Source organism: Ciona intestinalis, chromosome 10 (genome assembly GCF_000224145.3).
Source record: "Ciona intestinalis chromosome 10, KH, whole genome shotgun sequence".
NCBI lineage: Eukaryota > Metazoa > Chordata > Ascidiacea > Phlebobranchia > Cionidae > Ciona > Ciona intestinalis.
In genome coordinates, this window is record NC_020175.2 from 587,577 (window position 1) to 606,795 (window position 19,219).

At 35.9% G+C, this 19,219-nt stretch overlaps 2 protein-coding genes across 2 annotated transcripts in view; one reads left to right on the forward strand and one right to left on the reverse strand.

Moving 5' to 3' along the window:
* Window positions 1-4: 4 nt before the first annotated feature.
* LOC100183059 (putative leucine-rich repeat-containing protein DDB_G0290503) lies at window positions 5-17,791 on the reverse strand. Its single transcript, XM_026836459.1, has 28 exons — window positions 16,454-17,791; window positions 15,610-15,856; window positions 13,953-14,087; window positions 13,066-13,188; window positions 12,626-12,787; window positions 12,232-12,315; window positions 11,750-11,886; window positions 10,766-10,919; window positions 10,342-10,439; window positions 9,870-10,122; window positions 9,478-9,760; window positions 8,915-9,059; window positions 7,940-8,534; window positions 7,410-7,573; window positions 6,709-6,918; window positions 5,861-6,081; window positions 4,901-5,421; window positions 4,445-4,608; window positions 4,166-4,243; window positions 3,913-4,051; window positions 3,618-3,780; window positions 3,092-3,236; window positions 2,737-2,886; window positions 2,247-2,464; window positions 1,751-1,997; window positions 1,076-1,211; window positions 592-782; window positions 5-298 (listed from the first exon to the last, which is right to left on the reverse strand). Exons 1-28 carry the CDS (start codon window positions 16,532-16,534, stop codon window positions 5-7), a joined length of 5,538 nt encoding a protein of 1,845 aa, XP_026692260.1. The 5' UTR covers window positions 16,535-17,791.
* The window catches only part of LOC100178337, an 11,072-nt gene continuing 9,637 nt past the window's right edge, over window positions 17,785-19,219 (forward strand). The window contains exon 1 of the mRNA XM_018813745.2: window positions 17,785-18,426. Coding sequence (XP_018669290.1) covers window positions 17,819-18,426 — 608 coding nt within the window. The 5' untranslated portion in view covers window positions 17,785-17,818. The remainder of the gene's footprint in view (window positions 18,427-19,219) is intronic.

Genomic DNA, 19,219 nt, shown 5'->3' on the forward strand with positions numbered 1-19,219 from the left:
CACTTTACCCCTTAAGGTACATCACATACCTGTTAGCCAGGAGCACTTCTAACTTTGATATTTCCACCATGGTAGTCATGTTAACTTTGTTACAACTCCTAATCGCTAACTCCCCAAGATTTGTTGCATTTATGATTCTTTCCTCTGATTGGTCAATCATAGCTTGGTGCTGATTGGTTAATAAACTAAAACCATTCAACCGGGAAGTTACATTAGATAACTCTATTTCAAGCGAAGAAAGAATTTTGAGAACTCCTGTGTGCGTGTTTGTGTGGCTGTCACTCAAAGTCACAAATCTCTGTTAAAACAAAATGCAAATCAGTGATTTTATTTTTTTCCTATAATACTATTTTTTAGTTTTTACTGAGGAAAAGAGGGGCACCTTTAGCACATAATATCCAAGTATCCTGATTGTGATTAAACAATTAAAAACACTTGTTTTCCCTTTGTACGCTTTTTTCCCATAAATTTTTTTCTTTTTTCTTTTTATTAGGAAAAAGATACATTTAGTTATATAGTTGCTGCAAGCCTTATTATAAATCTGAATGCAATTTTTATTTAATTATTATTTATTTGTGATCATAAACTAACCCGTTGAAACTGTTTTGTTGTTGAATTAAAATTCTGTTGTTGTTGATTTAATCTTTCTTCCAAATCAACTAAACTTTTGTTGGTTGTTGATAACTGAATCAACAAAGGTTTCAACAAGTTGTTCAACTCAGATTGGTTGTTTGGATCCACAGTTGTTGTTGTTGTTGTTGTTGTTGTTTCTGGTATCCAACCTGAAAATGTCAGTCAAAAGTTGTAATTTGGTAACTGATTAAGAATGGAATAGAAACTTAATATTGTCTTGCTTGAAAAAATCTATAATACCGAAAGTTACAACTAAAACCCAAATAAACCTACAGGGTCTACGACATTCATTATTATACAGGCCTTTTTGTTTTATACACCTTGTGCCCACTTACGGTTTACGTATGTAAGTACGTAGTTTTATTTAGACAAAGAAAAGCCACTGTCTTGGAGTAATTCTAAGCACTGAAATAATTCTAGTATGTGGAGATGCCGAACATACCTGAAGCAGTTAGAACATCTTCCCTGCTATCTTCATTCTGTTTAACTGTGGAGTCTTTAGAACTTCTTCTGCTTCCGCTGTCAATCAAACGTTGGTTCAAAACATGAAGTCGTTGGTTGTGGTGTTGAAGCTCTCTCTGTGGAAACAGTTGGAGAAATTGATAAAGGGAGAAAAGACAAAAACTAAGAAGCAAAATGACAGTAGTTAAAATAATAAACTATATGAAATATAATGAAAAGGGTGTGTATTAAAACATCCTACAAATGCATTGTTATATCTATGTCCTTGATTGAACAATAAATCAATGTAGATGGTGTAATCACCCATTGGTGTTAACTAATGTAGCAACTAACTTTTTTACTACTTTTACTAAAAAATCCCATGACACATCCTTTTTTTAGGAAAATAATCTTTTCTGCAAATATTAAAAAAAAATTCAAAGGAAGACCTTTAAACCAAACACACAGTTTGTTATAGTGAGATGCTTTTATTAAACAAATCGTTACTGATGATGTCCGAACTCTTTCTACACACTTATCATTTTTCCTTGTGAACAGAGACCTCACACCACTAACATAAAAAAGACAATACTGGGCTGTTGTGTGGCTGTTAGTTTTAACTCACAGTAAGTTTTATTTATTTAATTCAAATAATTTATAATAGAATTCTTCCCACCTGTAAAGATCTGATCAGTGAAGCAAGATACCCGCTGTGTTCAATCTCATTTCTCATCTCCTGCATCTCCCTGCTCCTCACTTGCTCCCGGAGTCTCTTCCCCCTCTCCCACTCCTCCATTGCTCCGAGGACTTGGGTCACAGAAGAGCTGAGTTGATCAATAACTCCTTGGATGTGAGAGATCTTGTTTTCGTTTGTTGTGACGACTTGTGAGGATCCTTGCATCTCAAACTGAAGATCATTTAGTCTAAAAACATAAATAAATAAATAAACATATGTTTCAGGCATAATATAAATGTTAAAGAAATCCTGTAATTTAAATGTCCTATCCAGTAACACCCTTGGCGGCAACAGTTTATATGCCATAAATAAACACTCTTCGATTGTTGATTAACAAAATAATTTATTTCGAAACTGCTCTCCTGGTGTAAACTAAACATAGAATTAGTCTGTGTTATTTTGTAATTAATAGCCTGACTCCTTTTTTAGCAAATACCTTTGTTCTAATGCTTGAAGTGAGCTTCCAGTGTTTCCAGCTGAGTTTAAGTTTCTATTAATCAAGGTAATATTTGAAACAGCACTGCGCAACACTTGTTCCATGGTGGCAGATGATCGGAAGATTTGGTCGATGTCTGTTTGGAGACTAATGCCACTTTTCCGCAACAAGTTTATTTGACGATCGTGATCTTTTACCGCATATTGTACTTCTGATACCTGTAAAAGTTTAATGGTGAAGTTCTATGATGAGGCATGTCTTGTTTTATGTCCGCATCGGCACCCAACACCTTAAAATTTAGTTTATGAATGAGCTGACCACGAAAATGTAAAACTGTTCTGAATTAGTTGTGTTATGATAGTTCAAACTATTACTCTACTCTTAAGTGGACCCAAGGTGTATAAACACCTATGTTATAATGACAGTCTTTGCCTGCCATGGGGATAAACAAGTAACATTCAATTATTCAATCAATTACAATACCATTTACCTTTTGCTTCATAGAATTAACAGATGTTTCCATAGATCGAGTTTTATTGCTTTGCCTTGTGATAGCATCTGTTAATCTTTCACTCATTCGATCAAATGTTGTTTGAACGTTACCAAGCAAAGCAAGGCTGTCTCGGTTGGATGCTACAACCTGGAGATTAAAATAAATAATAAAAAAAAGTATAATAAAGAATAAAGTAAGCAAATAAATGAAAGAACCTATTTAACTGGAGTGACGGGCAGTGACAGTCATTATAACACTAAAGTTCTGTTTCCTACACCCCGCTTAGGAGTGCCTGTTAAGGAGTTACCCTATATTTTCAACATATAAATAGTTAGTTCAACACCAAACAAACCTGTTGCAGATCATTATTGGCAGCTCTCTGGTCATTTAAAGTCAACTCAAAATCATATATTTGATCGGAATGTCGATTTAGGTTGTTGCTTATTCTATCAATGGATGATCTGTGTGAATTTAGTTTGGAAAGGTTGTCTGTTGATCTGAAACAAAAACAAAAAGTTGCAATTTAATAGACAAGTATGGTGTGTTTTTCTGGTCAAATGGATAAGGATTTGACTCTGCTACAATTCAATCAACCACAAACTAACATACATGGTAAATCGTAAGCTGGCAGGAGGTGTATAAACACCCGTGTTATAACGACTGTTGTTTTCTGGCCTCACGAAGATAAAGCAAATTTCATTCATTCAATTGTGGTGTATGTTTGGGCAAAACATGTTTTTTATTTGACAAATTTTCTCAAGTAGTTTTGACCAGTGGCTTTAAGCGACAGAATTTTGCTAATCTCTTCTCTTTTTTTGGTTTTAATTATTATACCCCCAAAGATGTTTAAACACAACCTGTTACGTTACGCTACAAACCTTGTGGCCACCTCTGTTAGCCTTTCTTCCATCCTAACCACCGAGCTATCTCGGATCCCACTTTGTCGTTTAACTATGTTCAATTCACTTGCTATGGTTTGCATTTCTTGGTCTAATAGTTCGACCTCCGACAATATTTCATTTGTGAGGTTGGAAAACGATTCTGAAATCAGGAAGATGTAGAATATTAAAGGGGCATACCAATGAAATAACACTTTACAAGTGCTTTTTTAATCAATTGTTTTTTAGAAGCTGTTTCACATAAAATAAAATCAAACTCAATCTGACTTCTTACCTTGTGGATTAAATCCAATCCTTTGTTTCAATCGTTCAATCGCGACCGTATGATTGGCTGAATTATCGAGAATAAACGTAATGTCAGATCTGTGTTTGTTGATCGTTTGTTCAGCTCTCAACACAAATAATTCAAACCTCTGGGGAAGAAAATATATTAGGTGTAGCGACCACGCTTATTTTCAGGAGCGCTAACCACTTTGCCACGACGCCGAACGATAATTTTCTACATTACAAATTAAACACACATTCACCTGGACTCTTTGGTCTACAGCATTCAGTTGATCATTAATTGTTACAACACTTTGTCGCGTCGACTGCATGCTATTCGCCTGTAAATGTAATTCATATTTAACCTTTTCATTTATTGAAAAGCACCTCTGGTATATAAAATGTAAATTGTTATTCCAATTATAGCACATCTACTATATGGCAAGACTATAGGATTTTTTAGAAGATCCAAAAAAACACTAATTGTCATTATTCATAGTAGCATATGTATCAGAAAAAATATTAACAAAAAATTTGCTCACCTGAGCGGCAATCGACTGTTTCACTGCATTTATTTCACCATCAAAGTTTCCTAAACGATCGTTTTGTGCAGAAGAGGAACTTTCCAAACCATCCACAGCAATAGATAATGCACGTAATGTGTTGTCAGTGGTTGACAGTTGGCCGGATATTCTTGTGGATTCAGCTAATACAGAAAACGATATTGTTTGTAAGTGCCATGCAAAATACGGCTTATCTGTGTTCTATAAGACGTACACAATAACTTCATACACCTAATGCACGGTTGTAAATTATGTTTGTTTCTATGGAAATTTAATGTTAAATTTCTTATCCACAACCACTATGGTAGTAAATGTTAAGAAAAGGATTGAAATTCCTGCATAGCAGTCATTTAGCAACCCAAAACATGCGTACTGGTGTATACCCAAGTGTGTTATAATGTGCATGCTTTAAGTTCTAGGATTTTAGACATTTACCTGCATTTCTTGATTGAATTTCCTGCATAGCAGTAACTTGTTGATTTGTCACCGCACCAGTTTGTCGAATCTCAACCACGTTTCCCTCCATTGCTTCCATTGATCCTTGCATGTTATCAAGAGAAGTCCTCAAGCTTCTATCTTCACTCTCTCTATGATTACTTTCTTCATTTATTTCTTGTCTTAGCCCAGAAAGGTCTCCATCATGGCGAGAAGAAGCCCTGGTTAGGTCCTCAATTCGTTTTTCCGTTCTCAGAGCTCTGGTTTCCATTTCATTATGAAACTGTAGATTTTCAGAGTCCTGTGTCTGCATCCTACCATCCATGTTTACAAGAAGATCATTTAAACTTTGAGCTGATGTATGAACATCATTAACTTGTGTTTGTAAGGATGTGATAAGACCGGTAGTGCTGGTATAGTTACGAGATGAATATTGCTCCAACACATCCATTCTACGCCTTAGGATCACAGCTCGATCATCTGTTTGGTCGATCTTGGTTTTCGTGTGGTTTAGCTGGTTCCTGCACGTATTAAAAATAAAAAAGCATAATTTTTAAAAAAAAACAAAATTTTGTGCTTAACATCATTATCATGTAAGCATTGCCTAAGTCGCAAAACCTGCTTCCAAGTTAATACAAGTGTGAAAGATCTTTTGGCAATTGTTTATATTGTGATCATAAAAAATGATGATGCCTTGCCGTATGGGAGATAAAATGTTTGACTTTTAAGATCGCACTATAATTTTATCAAAATATCTCTATGGATCATTTGTTTATAACTGTTAAAAGATATGCAATCTGTTTACTGTTAAATTTCTTGTCCAAGGATATTAACACCTATCATTGTAACAGCAGTGAATTTCGAAGAAATACAACCCAATTGTTAGCTTTTGGTACAACTGATCTTTCTTTTACAGTCATTTTTTATGAACTAACTTAAAAAAATAAACTTTCTGTGCACCTGAAATCAGCATGGTAGGAATCAATTCTATCTTGTCTATATCCAACCCCAGCAATTGATCTTGAAACAGCTTGAATATCTTTCTCAAGGTTAGCAACTATCCTATGGAAGGTGGTGATGTCTCCAGCATTTTGAAACACTAAGTTTCGCATTCCATTCAGTGTTTCAACTCTGCTGTTTAACTTTGCGATGGATTGTATGGGTTCTTGGAAGGAATGTATCTGCGATGATATTGGTTTAATATTAAGTGAAGTAATTCGTTTAGTAAGGTGTTTTTGCCAAGGTATTTTTGCCACACAAGAATTAATAAGTAACATCGTTTGACGCACATGCTATTTAGAAGTGTTACATTGGGGGTATGAGCCCACATATGCTTATTTTTTTATATATTTTGTTAAGGTTTGCATTATTTTAGTCTTTGTTGTGTGCGACGTTTAGTTTGTCAATTTTATTGTATATTTTTTATTCGTTTTCGTTATCCCTGTTTTACTTTTATTCACTTCTCCTTTTGTTCAGTGTTGTCACGCCTGGTTTCTTTGATTGCTCACATTTAAATTATCAGAGTCTATGTTTGGAGATTGGGTAATAAGCCAACTACAACCTATGGCCTTTGACATGACATATGCCCTCACCAATACAGAATAATATAATTTGTTTATATATAATTCCTAAGCATATTCTTTGTCATAAAAAAATATTTAAGTAATTCTTTAATTGCGATCCTAAAAGACAGACTTTTTCACTTTTCAGCGACCCATTTAATTTGCCAATCAGGGTATGCAAAGGTAATTGCCTGTTTTATACAAAGGAATCTTCAATTTAAGTTTTGTGTATAAAACACTGCATACCTGTGACTCTAACACCCTCAAAGCTGAAGGAATTGACCTTAGATCTTCAAACATCTGGTTTTGTTGGATCAGAATATCTTCGTATGTTGTGTTTATGGTTGGGATGTTTAACGGCTGAAGTAACTTTGAAATATTAGAAAGCTTTCTTTGAATGATGGAAATATCGATGAGACTTAAATTTAACTGGGAGTTGTTGCTGTCTTTTAAGTCCTATATGGAAAAAAAATATGTACAGAAATTATGTATGGAACATGTGTATAGAAAATATGTATGAAGAATATGTATGGAAAATTGAAGGAATAAACCTATTTACTACAATGTCTGTAACATACTTCTGCACTGTGGTACAACTGCCATACAAATTTATTCAGACCTTGTTATAATGTCTCAAACAACTAAATAGTTGCTTTAGAGTTGATTTTGCATAAGGACTTTTTTTAAATTCATTATTTTATAACTAACAATTAGAACACTTTGTATACTGTCCCGATTGTGTGCATATGTGTCCTTGCGCAAGAAACACCAATTGCTTTAACTCAGTGGTCACTAATGGGTTGTCTATACTGTCCGGCACACCAAAACATAATCACCCACAAAGTTATGTATGTTAGCAGGCATGAGGTGTATTAAACAGAACACTTGTGTTAAAACAACTGCCGTTTTACAAAGGTAAATCAGGTTACATGCATTCATCGACTTACTTGACTTCCAAGTTGTGAAACGCCTCCATTTATTTGTTCAGTAAGAACTGATAATTGTGAAGACATTGTTTCCACAACTGCATTGGTGGAATCCATCTCTGCAGATAGCGATGCATTAAGAGACAAGACGTCTGATGTTCGAGCAAACGATTCAATACTCATTCCTGGTAGTTTGGTTAGTAAGGTGTTAGTGGGAACTCAGTTAGTAAAGCATTAGAAACTGGCTAGTTTTAAAATCAATTTGCGTTTGATTATTTTCAAAGCAGTTAAATTTGGTTAGTTAAGTAGAGAATTAAGTAGTCTTTAGTTATCTAGAAAACCACAAACTTAAGCAGAAAATGTGTAGTTTATTTAAGCAGAAATACATTTAATTTGATGTACAGATCCACTGTATTTTGAACTACAGAAGGAATTACCCATTAAAAATAGTTATCATGCATTCTACAAGACTTTCATACCCTTAGTATACGAAAAGTTCAGTAAATACCGTGAAAGGATTAGTAGCTTGTACAATTTAGACAACATCCTACCTTCTAAGTGTCTAATACGACGCCTTTGGTTTCCCAACCATCTTCTATGCTCCGTCACTTGTGTTCGTAACTCCTTTAAACTGCTTTCCAATAAAGTTATAATGGCAGAGTCATCAGTAATATTTACTGGGGACCTTGTGTTGGTTAAAGATGGCGTGTTCTCGTTTAAAACTTGAGTTAAACTCTCAACTCCAAGAGATAAACGTGAAATCTCACTTTGCTGGAAACCTAACATATCTTGCATTCCACTGACTTGGTTTGATATTTCAATCACAGAAGAGTTTAGTTTAGACATCCTTGATGCCTTAGAAGTGGAGAGAAGAGAGGATACTTGAGAGTTCAACATCTGAATATTCTTCTGAGCAACATCACTTCGAGTCACCATGGCAACTATGGTCTGCTCCAAACTATGAAGTTCGGATATTGTAGCAAAATTTCTTCTTTCAATTTCAGCTCCTTCTGGAAGCAAAGGATCAACCTCAGGAGGTTGGGAGATTGCTGAAGATGAAGATCGATTCAAAACCTGAATGGCCCCATCAAGTGAGTAGACTTGGGAACTGAGGTCTAATAAAATATCATCGCTTGTTTTTAAACTCTGTAAAAAAGGAGGATTGTTAGTTCTCTATTGAGCAGGTCATATGGCGAGGCAGTCCATCGCTGTGACTGAGTTATTAGGTAATTGCATTGTAACCAATGGATGCTACTGATGAATGTTTAAATGAATGAATGTATATATTATTTGTGGGTGATTGTCTTTTTGTTTTTTTTTTTGCTTAAATGGCTGACTCTTTACCCTTTAGGTTTTCTGCACAAGTACAGCGACGAGTCTTGATCCCATTTCCTCTCGGTTAGAGGCATGCGCACTAACCAACTGTGCAACGGCTCCGACTTAAAAGTCATTGCTTATACCCAGTGCTTACTATTGTGTTGCAGCACCCTGGGTGTTGTAAGCAAAATATCTTGTAAACAACTCACTTCAAATATGCTTGGTATAATCAACTCATGCTCAGCAATTGATAAACTCATCATAGAAAGAGATTCAGTTGCGTTTACCAACAATCTCTTCATGTCATTAAACTCAGCTATCCTTGTTTGATCTTCAGCTTCTCTTGCTCTTAAACTAAACAAATATATAATAATGTGTGAGATAGGACATATTTATTAATTCTTTAAATGTTCTTGGTTTACTATCAAGGGAAAGAAATAGAATGTAAAGGTGTCTCATCTTCCTCATCCAATTATAATATAAACTTGGTGGGAGAACAGACAGGAAGTGCAGAAAATGATTATCATAAACATATGGTATTCTACATGTTTTGGGGCAGAAAACTTTTGACATTAATTGCAAAGTCAGGGGTTTACAAGAAATAAAGAAATTAATTATGCTGTAAGGAAGAAGTTACAAAGCTAAGAAATAGGGAGGCTTGATGCATGCCACACAAGTCAGTGTAGCAATTTTAATTGCAATAAGTTTGCATTATCAAACCAATTTAGGTGTGCATCCTAACAGTTTGCGTAAAAAGAAATAAAAATCTTACCGCAACTCATAATTTCCAATCTCTCGTATTCCTTGGCTTAACATGGAAGCTTGGAAAGCCACGCTAGAATTTAACGCCGATACGTCAACTTTAAGTTGTTCCATCTCATGTGCATTAGGACTTAAAAGCACATTTGCAACTCTTCCATTAGGAACTACTGGAGTGTCACCGTTTATTTGATTTTCAATGTTATTTATACGATTTCTCTCCGTTTCTAGCGAGGAAACAAATTCCGTACGAAGTTGGTTCAACGTGTTTTCAAGCCCACCAATTTTGCTGAGACCTTAAATGGATGAAAACATGTAACTTGAGTTATTCTCGTAGCAGAACAATGGCACTCGTTATAACACAAGTGTACTGTTCACACACCTTGTCCTACAGTTACCACATACCTTGCTGCACAAATTCTGGTTGCTGGTAGCTGATGTTTTTAGAGTGATACTCGTCTGTGTAGTTCGTAGTTTGAGCGGAAAGCTGCGCGTTAGAAGAGTTTGGGATACCTTCAGTAGATGGGAACGAACCCGTTGGAAAATCAGAAAGAAACTCGGGATTTGGGCCAAGAGGAACATCGGTACCGAATTGGTTAAAAAATGCTTCATACTTTTCTGTAGTTTGGTTGAGTTGAAGTAACTGCTGTTCAATCGTCTAAAAACAAATATTTGTATAAAAATATAGCACTTGTGTAAGCAACTAATAAATTGTCTACTACTTATTTAACAGCAAAATCAAGTCTTGATTTGTTGGTACTTTACCGAATGGTTCTTTCCCTGAAGAGCGAATAACAAAAGAGCATAGATGGTAAAAATTGTAGTTAAGATGCTGACTTGGTTAAAATACACAGTATAGTAATGCTCTTTAACTTACAGAAAAATCATTCCTTCTGTCTCTTATGGAGTTCTGAACTTCTGTTGCTACTCCTTCAATTCGTAGATTAACTTGACCGTTAGTTATGCGCTGCGTTTCTGCAACAGATAAAGAATATTAATTTAAAAGCGACACAAACCGAGTATAAATATAATGAATACATGTAGCATGTTTATCGTCGTGAGGCTGGCGCAACGACACTTGTTACATATTACTGTGAAGTAAGACGGGACACCCTTAGCATATAATATCCAAATATCCTGAATGTTGTAACAGAGAACAACAGTCTATGTTAGTCGTAAATGTTCTTTGTTTACTACCAAGTGGGACAAGAAAATAGAATGTAGCAATGTCCTATCTTTCCACACCCAACTTAAATTCTATACTATTTAATTCATTTAAGTTGATTACTCAATTTCCACACCTTCTACTTGTTTAATAGATTCTTCCAACGTCGCCACTGATCTTGCAACGTCCATAAAGATATTCAAATCATCTCCGTTCAAAGTGGGTGGGTTAGGTACAGCTGGATGAGAACCTTGAGATGTGGAGGTTCTACCAAGTGCCGAAGTCATATTCTGAATAAAATAAGACTGTGAGGTACGATGGGACACCTTCAGCACATAATATCTAAATATCCTGACCATGTTTTAAACAATTAACACCGGTCTGTGGGAGTTGTGAGGATACGGATTTATATTTCTTTGAATGTTCTTTGTTTACTACCAAATGGAACGAGAAAATATAATGAAAAGGTGTCCCATTTTTCCCCACCTTACTATATAGTACTGTGGGGTGAGATGAGACATCTTTAGCACATAATATTCAAATATCCGGATCGTGTTTTAAACAATTAACAACGGGCTAAGAGAGTCAAGCGGAAATTTTATATAATTCTTTGAATGATCTTTGTTTACTACCAAATGGGACGAGAAAATAGAATGAAAAGGTGTCTCATCTTGCCCCGCTCTAATATACAAAGAACGGTCATAAGGTATTAATGCATGACACAACAGTCTGTCCAAGGCGATTGGTTTTATAACCCTAGCCTAGAATCGAACCCAGGGTTAACCAACCACGATTCGTATCCTGCTAGTTAGAATGCCAGGGAAAAATTTACTTGGTTTAATATTGTGTGAAATGTTACGAACTATATGCATGTTGTATGCCAAATTTGACCAAACAGCTTCTCCGAAGTCGAATACCGGTTTCGTTTTATATGTTTATGGTTATTAATACGTGGTTTAGCATGTCGTCGTTTTGAAAAAATTATAAAACTTGCTAATGCAATTTTAATACACCAATAAACCGAAATAAATCGAAAACAAATCTTTCTCGAGCGTATGTGTATATTTTCGGTCTCAACCCCATACTTCATAAACATTTTAAATCTCTATGGAAATCAAACCTGAATCGTCAAGTTCATGGTGGTCTGTTTCGATTCAATGGCTCTTATTGCGTCACTGAGGTCTTCGATCGACAAGGGGAAATCACCTGCAACCATCTCGGAGTCGTAAGCATCTTCAGGAGAAGCTTCTTCGCTTGCTGTAATTGAACGCAAAGTGTAATTAGTGTCGCTTATATAAATGAACGAATAAAACTGATTTATCTTTGCATGGCGGCAACGACGATCGTTATAACATAGATGTTCTGACACCTTGTCCACGCAGATACGTATTTTTATAGGACATAGGTGATTGTTTGATTTTTTTGAGTGAAGCTATAATAGGTATAGCGGTATAATAAACAAATTCTAGCCCACATCTTGGGGTGTCTGGCGTGCCAAGCTGAAATGAAACCTTTGATTTTATGTACATGCAATAATTTAATGCTGTGTGTAACGATCATTCATTTTACCATTTTAATGCAGATACATTTGATAAACCTTACATTTTAGTAGCTCCACGTCACTTTGCATGTTGTAGACCGTCTCACTCACTTCTCCCAACGCTAATGTGCGTGACTCCGCATCAGCTGTATTACAAGGTTTATGGATGCAACACGTATACGTACATAAGCGGCACTGTATATAGTAGGGTTGGGGAAGACGGGATACCGTTTGCACATAATATACCCTGAAAGGGTGGGGAAACATGGGAGCCTTTCATTCCTTCACTCGTCCATCTTGATAGTAAACAAAAGCATCCAAAGAATTATAAAACCGCATCTTCACGGCTCCCATAGACTGTTGCTAATTGTTTAAACACATTCAGGACATTTGGATAATATGTGCTAAAGCTGTCCCATTTTACCCCACACTACTATACATTGAGTTCTAGCTTACCCCTCAACATATGCGCCTCTCTATTCAAAGCGTCAATACTCGATGCAAACGATTGAAAGTAAGTGTCGTAGTTGGAAATGATGGTTTCGGTTTCGTTCATTCTCTGCCCGATGTGCTGAAGCATAGAAGCAACCTTGGGGTCGCTGGTTGGGTGGTGGCGGTCTGAATTTGGATGCTACTAATTAAATAGGGATAATTCTAACTGTGGCACGGGCATATGAGTATATATATATGGTACTGTGGAGGGGAGATGGGACACCTTTAGCATAAAATACTCTGATTAAAGTTTAAATAAATAACAACGGCCTATGGGAGCCGTGAGGATATGGTTTTAGAATTCTTTCAATGTTCTTTGTTTACTACCAAATGGGACGAGGAAATAGAATGAAAGGTATACCATCTGCCCCAACCCCTTTTGTATGTATGTGATGCAACGTTACCTCGAGATATAGTTGCATCCCCCGATGAAGTTACACCACTGACGGGCGATATTGTGCCGTTACCAACAGATTGCATTGCTGTCACAAGTTCGTTGATTGAACTACCTTGCTCAGCTTGCATTTCTAAAGGTATAAGTGAAGACCTTGGTATTACTACAAAGTCTAAAACAATAAACTTTGGAACTGACGGGAATTCATGAGCTTCCTGGCCGAATTGATTGGCGGAGGTTAAACATTATGGCCGTTTAGATATCTAACAACAGATTGATTTGTCTATAATTCTTTATTAATTGTGGAGGTGTATTAGAAACAGCTGTTTAATTAGGTCAATTTTCCGAATGTTTTAATTTCTCAAAACAGCTTTAAATGCAACGTTAAGTTAAACTTTAAGCTATTTTAAAAGCAAACTCTAGTTCAACGATGGGCAATTTTTTATTGCCGTTTATAGATCTGGACAATTTCCAACTGTCCACTGTGAGAGATAAAAGCCTCCATGGTCAATTAAAGACAACGTAAACTTAAACTATTGTATAAACCCACATCCAAGAAGTGGTATGGCCAAAATTAGTAGAGTGTGATACGCGGCGATACAAAAACAAAGCCTGTATTAGTTTTTGATTCCCCAATGGAAAGGGGAAAATTACTGGCACTTGTATCATTGTTTTGTAATGATAAAAATTTTTTTTTTTTGCAAAAATAGATAATGATGAAATTTTGGTGGAATTTTTGCTACCATGCGTAATATATTTTTTACAATTGTTCTTTTGTTGAATTTATGCGGCCGGGAAAGAAAATGAATCGCTTAATTATTTTTACAAAAGAGGCAAAAAAAAGTTTGTATTATGTAAGTGATTAAACACAATATCATTAATTCAATACATAATTACCTTCTACTCTGTTCAATCTACGTTGCATATGATCGTTGCTGTTCTTTAAATATGATATTTCTATGTTCAGATTATCTATGATAGCTTTATTCTGCTTTAATCGCATTTCGTTCGCATCTATATCTTGCTGGACACCTGTAAAGAATAAATGATTGTAACTTAAATTTGCTCGTGTTTCAGGACAACTGCAGTCGTTATAAGATACATTACATGTTCGCTTAGGAGGCGTTCCATATTATGTGATTATTTGGGTGATTGTTTATTGTTTGTTTTTCGTCCTTGTATGACTAGTCGTATTAGCCACCCACATTAAACGATAAAGTATTCTTATGTGGCAGGGCAGTGACAGTTGTTTTAACACGAGTGTTTTGTTTCATACACATCGTGTCTGCTTACGAATAACACGTACGTAACTTTGTGGTTGAATATTTTTTATATTTTTTTGTATGGCTAACGTCCATTTTAATAGAATTAACTGGTCGTCCAGGCGCCGCTCTGGAATTTCAGGTCAGAATGTTTATGTACATACTTGAAAGGCAAGTCATAGACAGCTAGGCTTTTGACTCAGAAGCAGGTATATAGCGCACAAGACAAGATTATGTATGTAGTTTCACCAGCACGCCACCGGACGTTGTTCACTCGCCACAGCGGAATTAACTCTCGTGGGTGTTCATGAGCTTCTAATGTTGAATTAACGGAAATGGTTTCCAAGTTCTATTCAGACCAATCCCACTATACTTGACGTGGTGCCATGTGTCTATAAAGCCTGTGTAACCTTACAAAGTGCAAACGCATGCGATCCCAAAGCAAAGTATTCGGAATCTCTATCTTTGCTACTTTCGCTGCCTCTTAGAAATCTAAACATCGCATAATATATTAGGCTGAGGGAAGACGGGACACCTTTATCACATAAAATCCAAATATCTTGATATTTTAAACAATTAACAACGGTCAATGGGAGTCGTAAGGATACGGTTTTATAATTCTTTCAATTTTGTTTACTAGTAAACGGGACGAGAAAAATATTTTGTTTACTAGTAAACGGGACGAGAAAAATATTTTGTTTACTAGTAAACGGGACGAGAAAACAATGTGAAACAACGTCAAACTTCCCTCACGCTGCTATATTATCGTACTTTTTTCATTTACGAATGAGGTGTAAGCATTTTTTCATTGTTGCTAAAACGCTAAACATAATAAACAAAACCAAAGTCATTTTCACTAACATCGTATATAAGTTGGGGTAATGGGCCAACTCTGTCATGAATCCAAGATTCCCTGGCATATATACGTATGTCAGTCACCATGGTCTATGCTAAATATGTTTACTAAGCCATTAAGAAACCATGGCAGTTGCATGTCTTGGCAACTTTGTGTCATGATGTGTTGAAAGACAACCGATTTTGGTTTATATCGTATAGTAAGTTGGGGGAAGATTGGACATGTTTCATTCTGTAAATCTGGAAAAAAATTTTTACCGTAGTTTTGTTGCAGATTTACATGCACGTATCCTTACGACTCTAAACGAGCGTTTTGTTAATTGTTCAAACGCGATCAGGAAACACGGGACATTCTGTGCTAACGGTACCCCGCATCTTACCGTATTTTACCCAGCAATATAATATGCCTAAATCTGTGTGAAGCACATCATACTTACGTCCTATCCGTTCAACCATCGTGCTTGTCAACGTTACCCGTAGATTATTCCCAATGGTGGCCGTTACCCTTCGCAACTCGTTCTCCAGTATGCTAAGTCGGGAGAAAACTGAGTTGAACATAACCGGGTTCGGGGCAAACTGGCTAAAACCGGTTGTAGGTCTTGATTGTGACGTTTGAGAACTTTGTGGGTTGGTGGTTCGACCGCTTGGGTTGCGTGGGGCAATTTGTGGGACACGGCGGTTGCTCTGCGAAGAAAAAGTATGTTTTGATTGACATTTCGGGTATTAGTGTTGAAAGACACGGGATTTAGGGAACAGAATCCATAAAAACGCATATTGGGTAAATTGGTAATTTCACGATGATAGTAATAGTTAGTTTTATTTAAAAACATTCGTATTGACGTATGTATAGTAAGGTGGGGTAAGATGGATATACATCTTTAGGACATAATATTCCACGTTTCGTAATCGTGTTTTGAGACGAAAAAAGATAATAAAAACCTTAACCCCAACCTACTATAATTATAAATTAAATAAAACACAACGTTTTTATATATTAATATAGTCTATATTCTGGCCTACATGTACTTGACGCAGCTTAAAATTTACAAAGGGAATGCGGCAATTGTCTGCAATACTTGAGCAAGTCCAAAGCTTTGCGGATTAAAGTTTGAAAAGGAACTGTTATACAAAGGATTAAGTCGGCCAATCGGTTGTGTACTTTTCCATTTAGTAACCGATTTGAGGTCAGTTTGCCTTTTGTTGTTAGGACGAATACATGAGTGGACTGGAAGCGGTCATGAAATAAGTGGGTTGCGGCAATGACATTTAAACGTGTCTCACCTGTAGCGTAACTCCCGGTGGTAACTGACATCTTATTGAATGAATGAATAAAAGGGGAACCAGCAAGCGGTGTAGGAACATGGTTAGTTGATATTTAAACACGAATATTCTACTCTCTTATGGCGATTTGGCATGTACCGCAAACAGCGTCTACCATTTTGGCCTTTCCTGGACAACAGTGGGATGTTTACGAAGATATTCCTTCATACGATGCTAGCAAACTAATTATCTGATAAGAACTCGTCACTATCGGACGTTAACCTTTCCTGCTTGCGCGGGTTATAAATTTCAGACCGAAAACCTCGAAATATTCGTCACGCTCGTTAATTGCCGCAACACCAGCTGAACTATCACTCATATTTTCCACCGCTATTTCATAAATCTTTTCGCTCCGCCTTTGACAGTTATTCTCTTGGAACGCTACTACTTGTCTATTGAGTACAGACCCATGTTTAAAGTAGGAAACCGGCTATTGGTGCGCGACGAGCTGTTCTACAGTTAAATGATCGAGATATCCGCTATCGAATCTTCTTCTCTACTTTCTTAAATCAACTCTATACACACAGAATGCGCGGTACGTCCTTACCAACTATGGCCACTTTCGCGGATTTGACAGCCACGCTTTCGGAACACCCGTGTAAGCAGTGTCCACCGCGCACGAATAAAAAAATAAAGTTGAATTCCTTCACTTTTATTCAAGTATAGTTTTCACGACTTTCGTTTTGCTGCTAATTTCATTTTCTTCGCTGTTTTAATAAATTTGATCTTCGCTTTTGTATATAAACGGAGAAATAAAATTTACCCCACCTTCTATACCACCAGCGCCTCTTTGTATTTCGCTGCCTCAAATTTACGAGCGTATTAATATCGTTCACACAAATGACGTCATCTTTTAGTGACGTAATGGATGTCTTAAAGTTTGATTATTTGTTAATTTAAAATGAACTAACTTTTAAATTATCTTACGCTAATTCTTTTTCCTCGGGTAATTAAGCTAAAACCCCTTTTCATCTTTATTTAAACTAAAAATAAATGTTATCATAAAAAAAGCATTTCGGAGTTATTTTTAAAAATATTAACGGTTATAACTTCATTCAATTATTCTTTTTTACAACATTACTTTACTTGCATATTTTTATAATGTTACATACTTTTTGTAAGTGTTTAATCCCCGATTACTTACTTACCAAAATCCGTACGATTTCTATGTTAAAAAATAGCGGGAAACGTAAAGTTTGTTTATCTTTTTTAATGAATGAAGTTGTAATGTTTAAAAGTCATTGTCTTTATTTATGCTTATTTTTACATTTAAAATGAAAATAAAGTGTTTATACGCCATAGGTTTTATTTATACTAGCTTTCCTAATGCCTGGACATCAAGTCGTATTTCTAATTCATCAAAATTATGTGCGAAACACAACTGAAACAGACGGAAAGCGATGGAAAGCCGACATATATAACGTTGTGTGTAAACTTTTGCTCAATTTCCAAAGCTCTACTGCACAAGCTCTTAACTGGAATCTAAAAACTGGTCGAGTTGAGAATGAAAACGAGCAGTTTAAGTGGGGGTACAAGTTTGTGAAAACTGGTGGCATTAGATTTCATAATTTATGTGATTTCAAGAAACTAACGTACGAGAACTTTGACCTATTCAAGCAAGAAGTTGACTATGATGACGAAGAGGAAATAGACTACAGTGCTCATACTTTAGCAGAGAATCTAATCACTTTAGCGCATGATTTTCACTGGGATCAGCAAGAAATTGTTTCCCCAGTAAAACCACTACGTAAAAGATGCAGCCGAGACAATGACCAAATAAGGAAACGACGAAGTAATGGCAAGTATCAGGTTGGTTTTGCCGACAACACAACAGGCAGGAACTTTGTGTTCATTGTTGGCCCTGTCCCAACAACTAAACAACAACTCAGCGACTACTTTGGTTGGAACGTTGACACCGTTACCGAGGCAACCAGGATTTTAATGCCGAGTCATCTTTCTCAACATTTCCGGGAAAAACATGACATTCAGTTATTTTGGCTTGACACAAACAAGAAGGTATATAATCTATTATATCTATATATAATTGATATTTTGGGTGGGATCGTGGGAATGAGCCAAATCTATCTGAAACCTTAGGTCACCTGGCGTGATCGTAAAACCTCACCCATATAGAATTGTTGTTTTTAAAGCTCTGCTGAAACATCATATATAAAGTGCTAAAAAAACACTTTGCTTTAACTAACTGATTTCAAAATAAAAAAAGTTTGATCCACATTGGTAAAAAAGTTGTTTTTATTTCAACAGAACACTGTTGATGTTATGTTAGTCAAAATGGCAATACAACAGGATTATCGGTCATTGAGGAATTTCTACAAAACAACTGTGGATGTGTTGTACCTGTATCGTATCTAAATGAAACACTCTCTATTAGCAAACAGGGTAATTCCCCATATTCATAACTTGTGTAAAAAGACCTTACCCATAAAAGATTTCACATCACATTATCTAATGCAAGTTTATTCCACTAAAGTTAAAGTTATAATATAAACAACCATTTCGTCTTTCCATTCCTATTAAATATCCGTTTTTGACACAAAATCTTGATTACTTTTTAGATTTTGATGACAAAGAATCAACACTCAACATAAACCATCACAAACCGGAAAACAATTTCTTTAAATCAGTTTTTTCGACTTCATTCAAATTTCGCCACCTTAGATCGAGAACCAAAGTAAAACATGAAACAGTTGCTTCATTCACCATTCC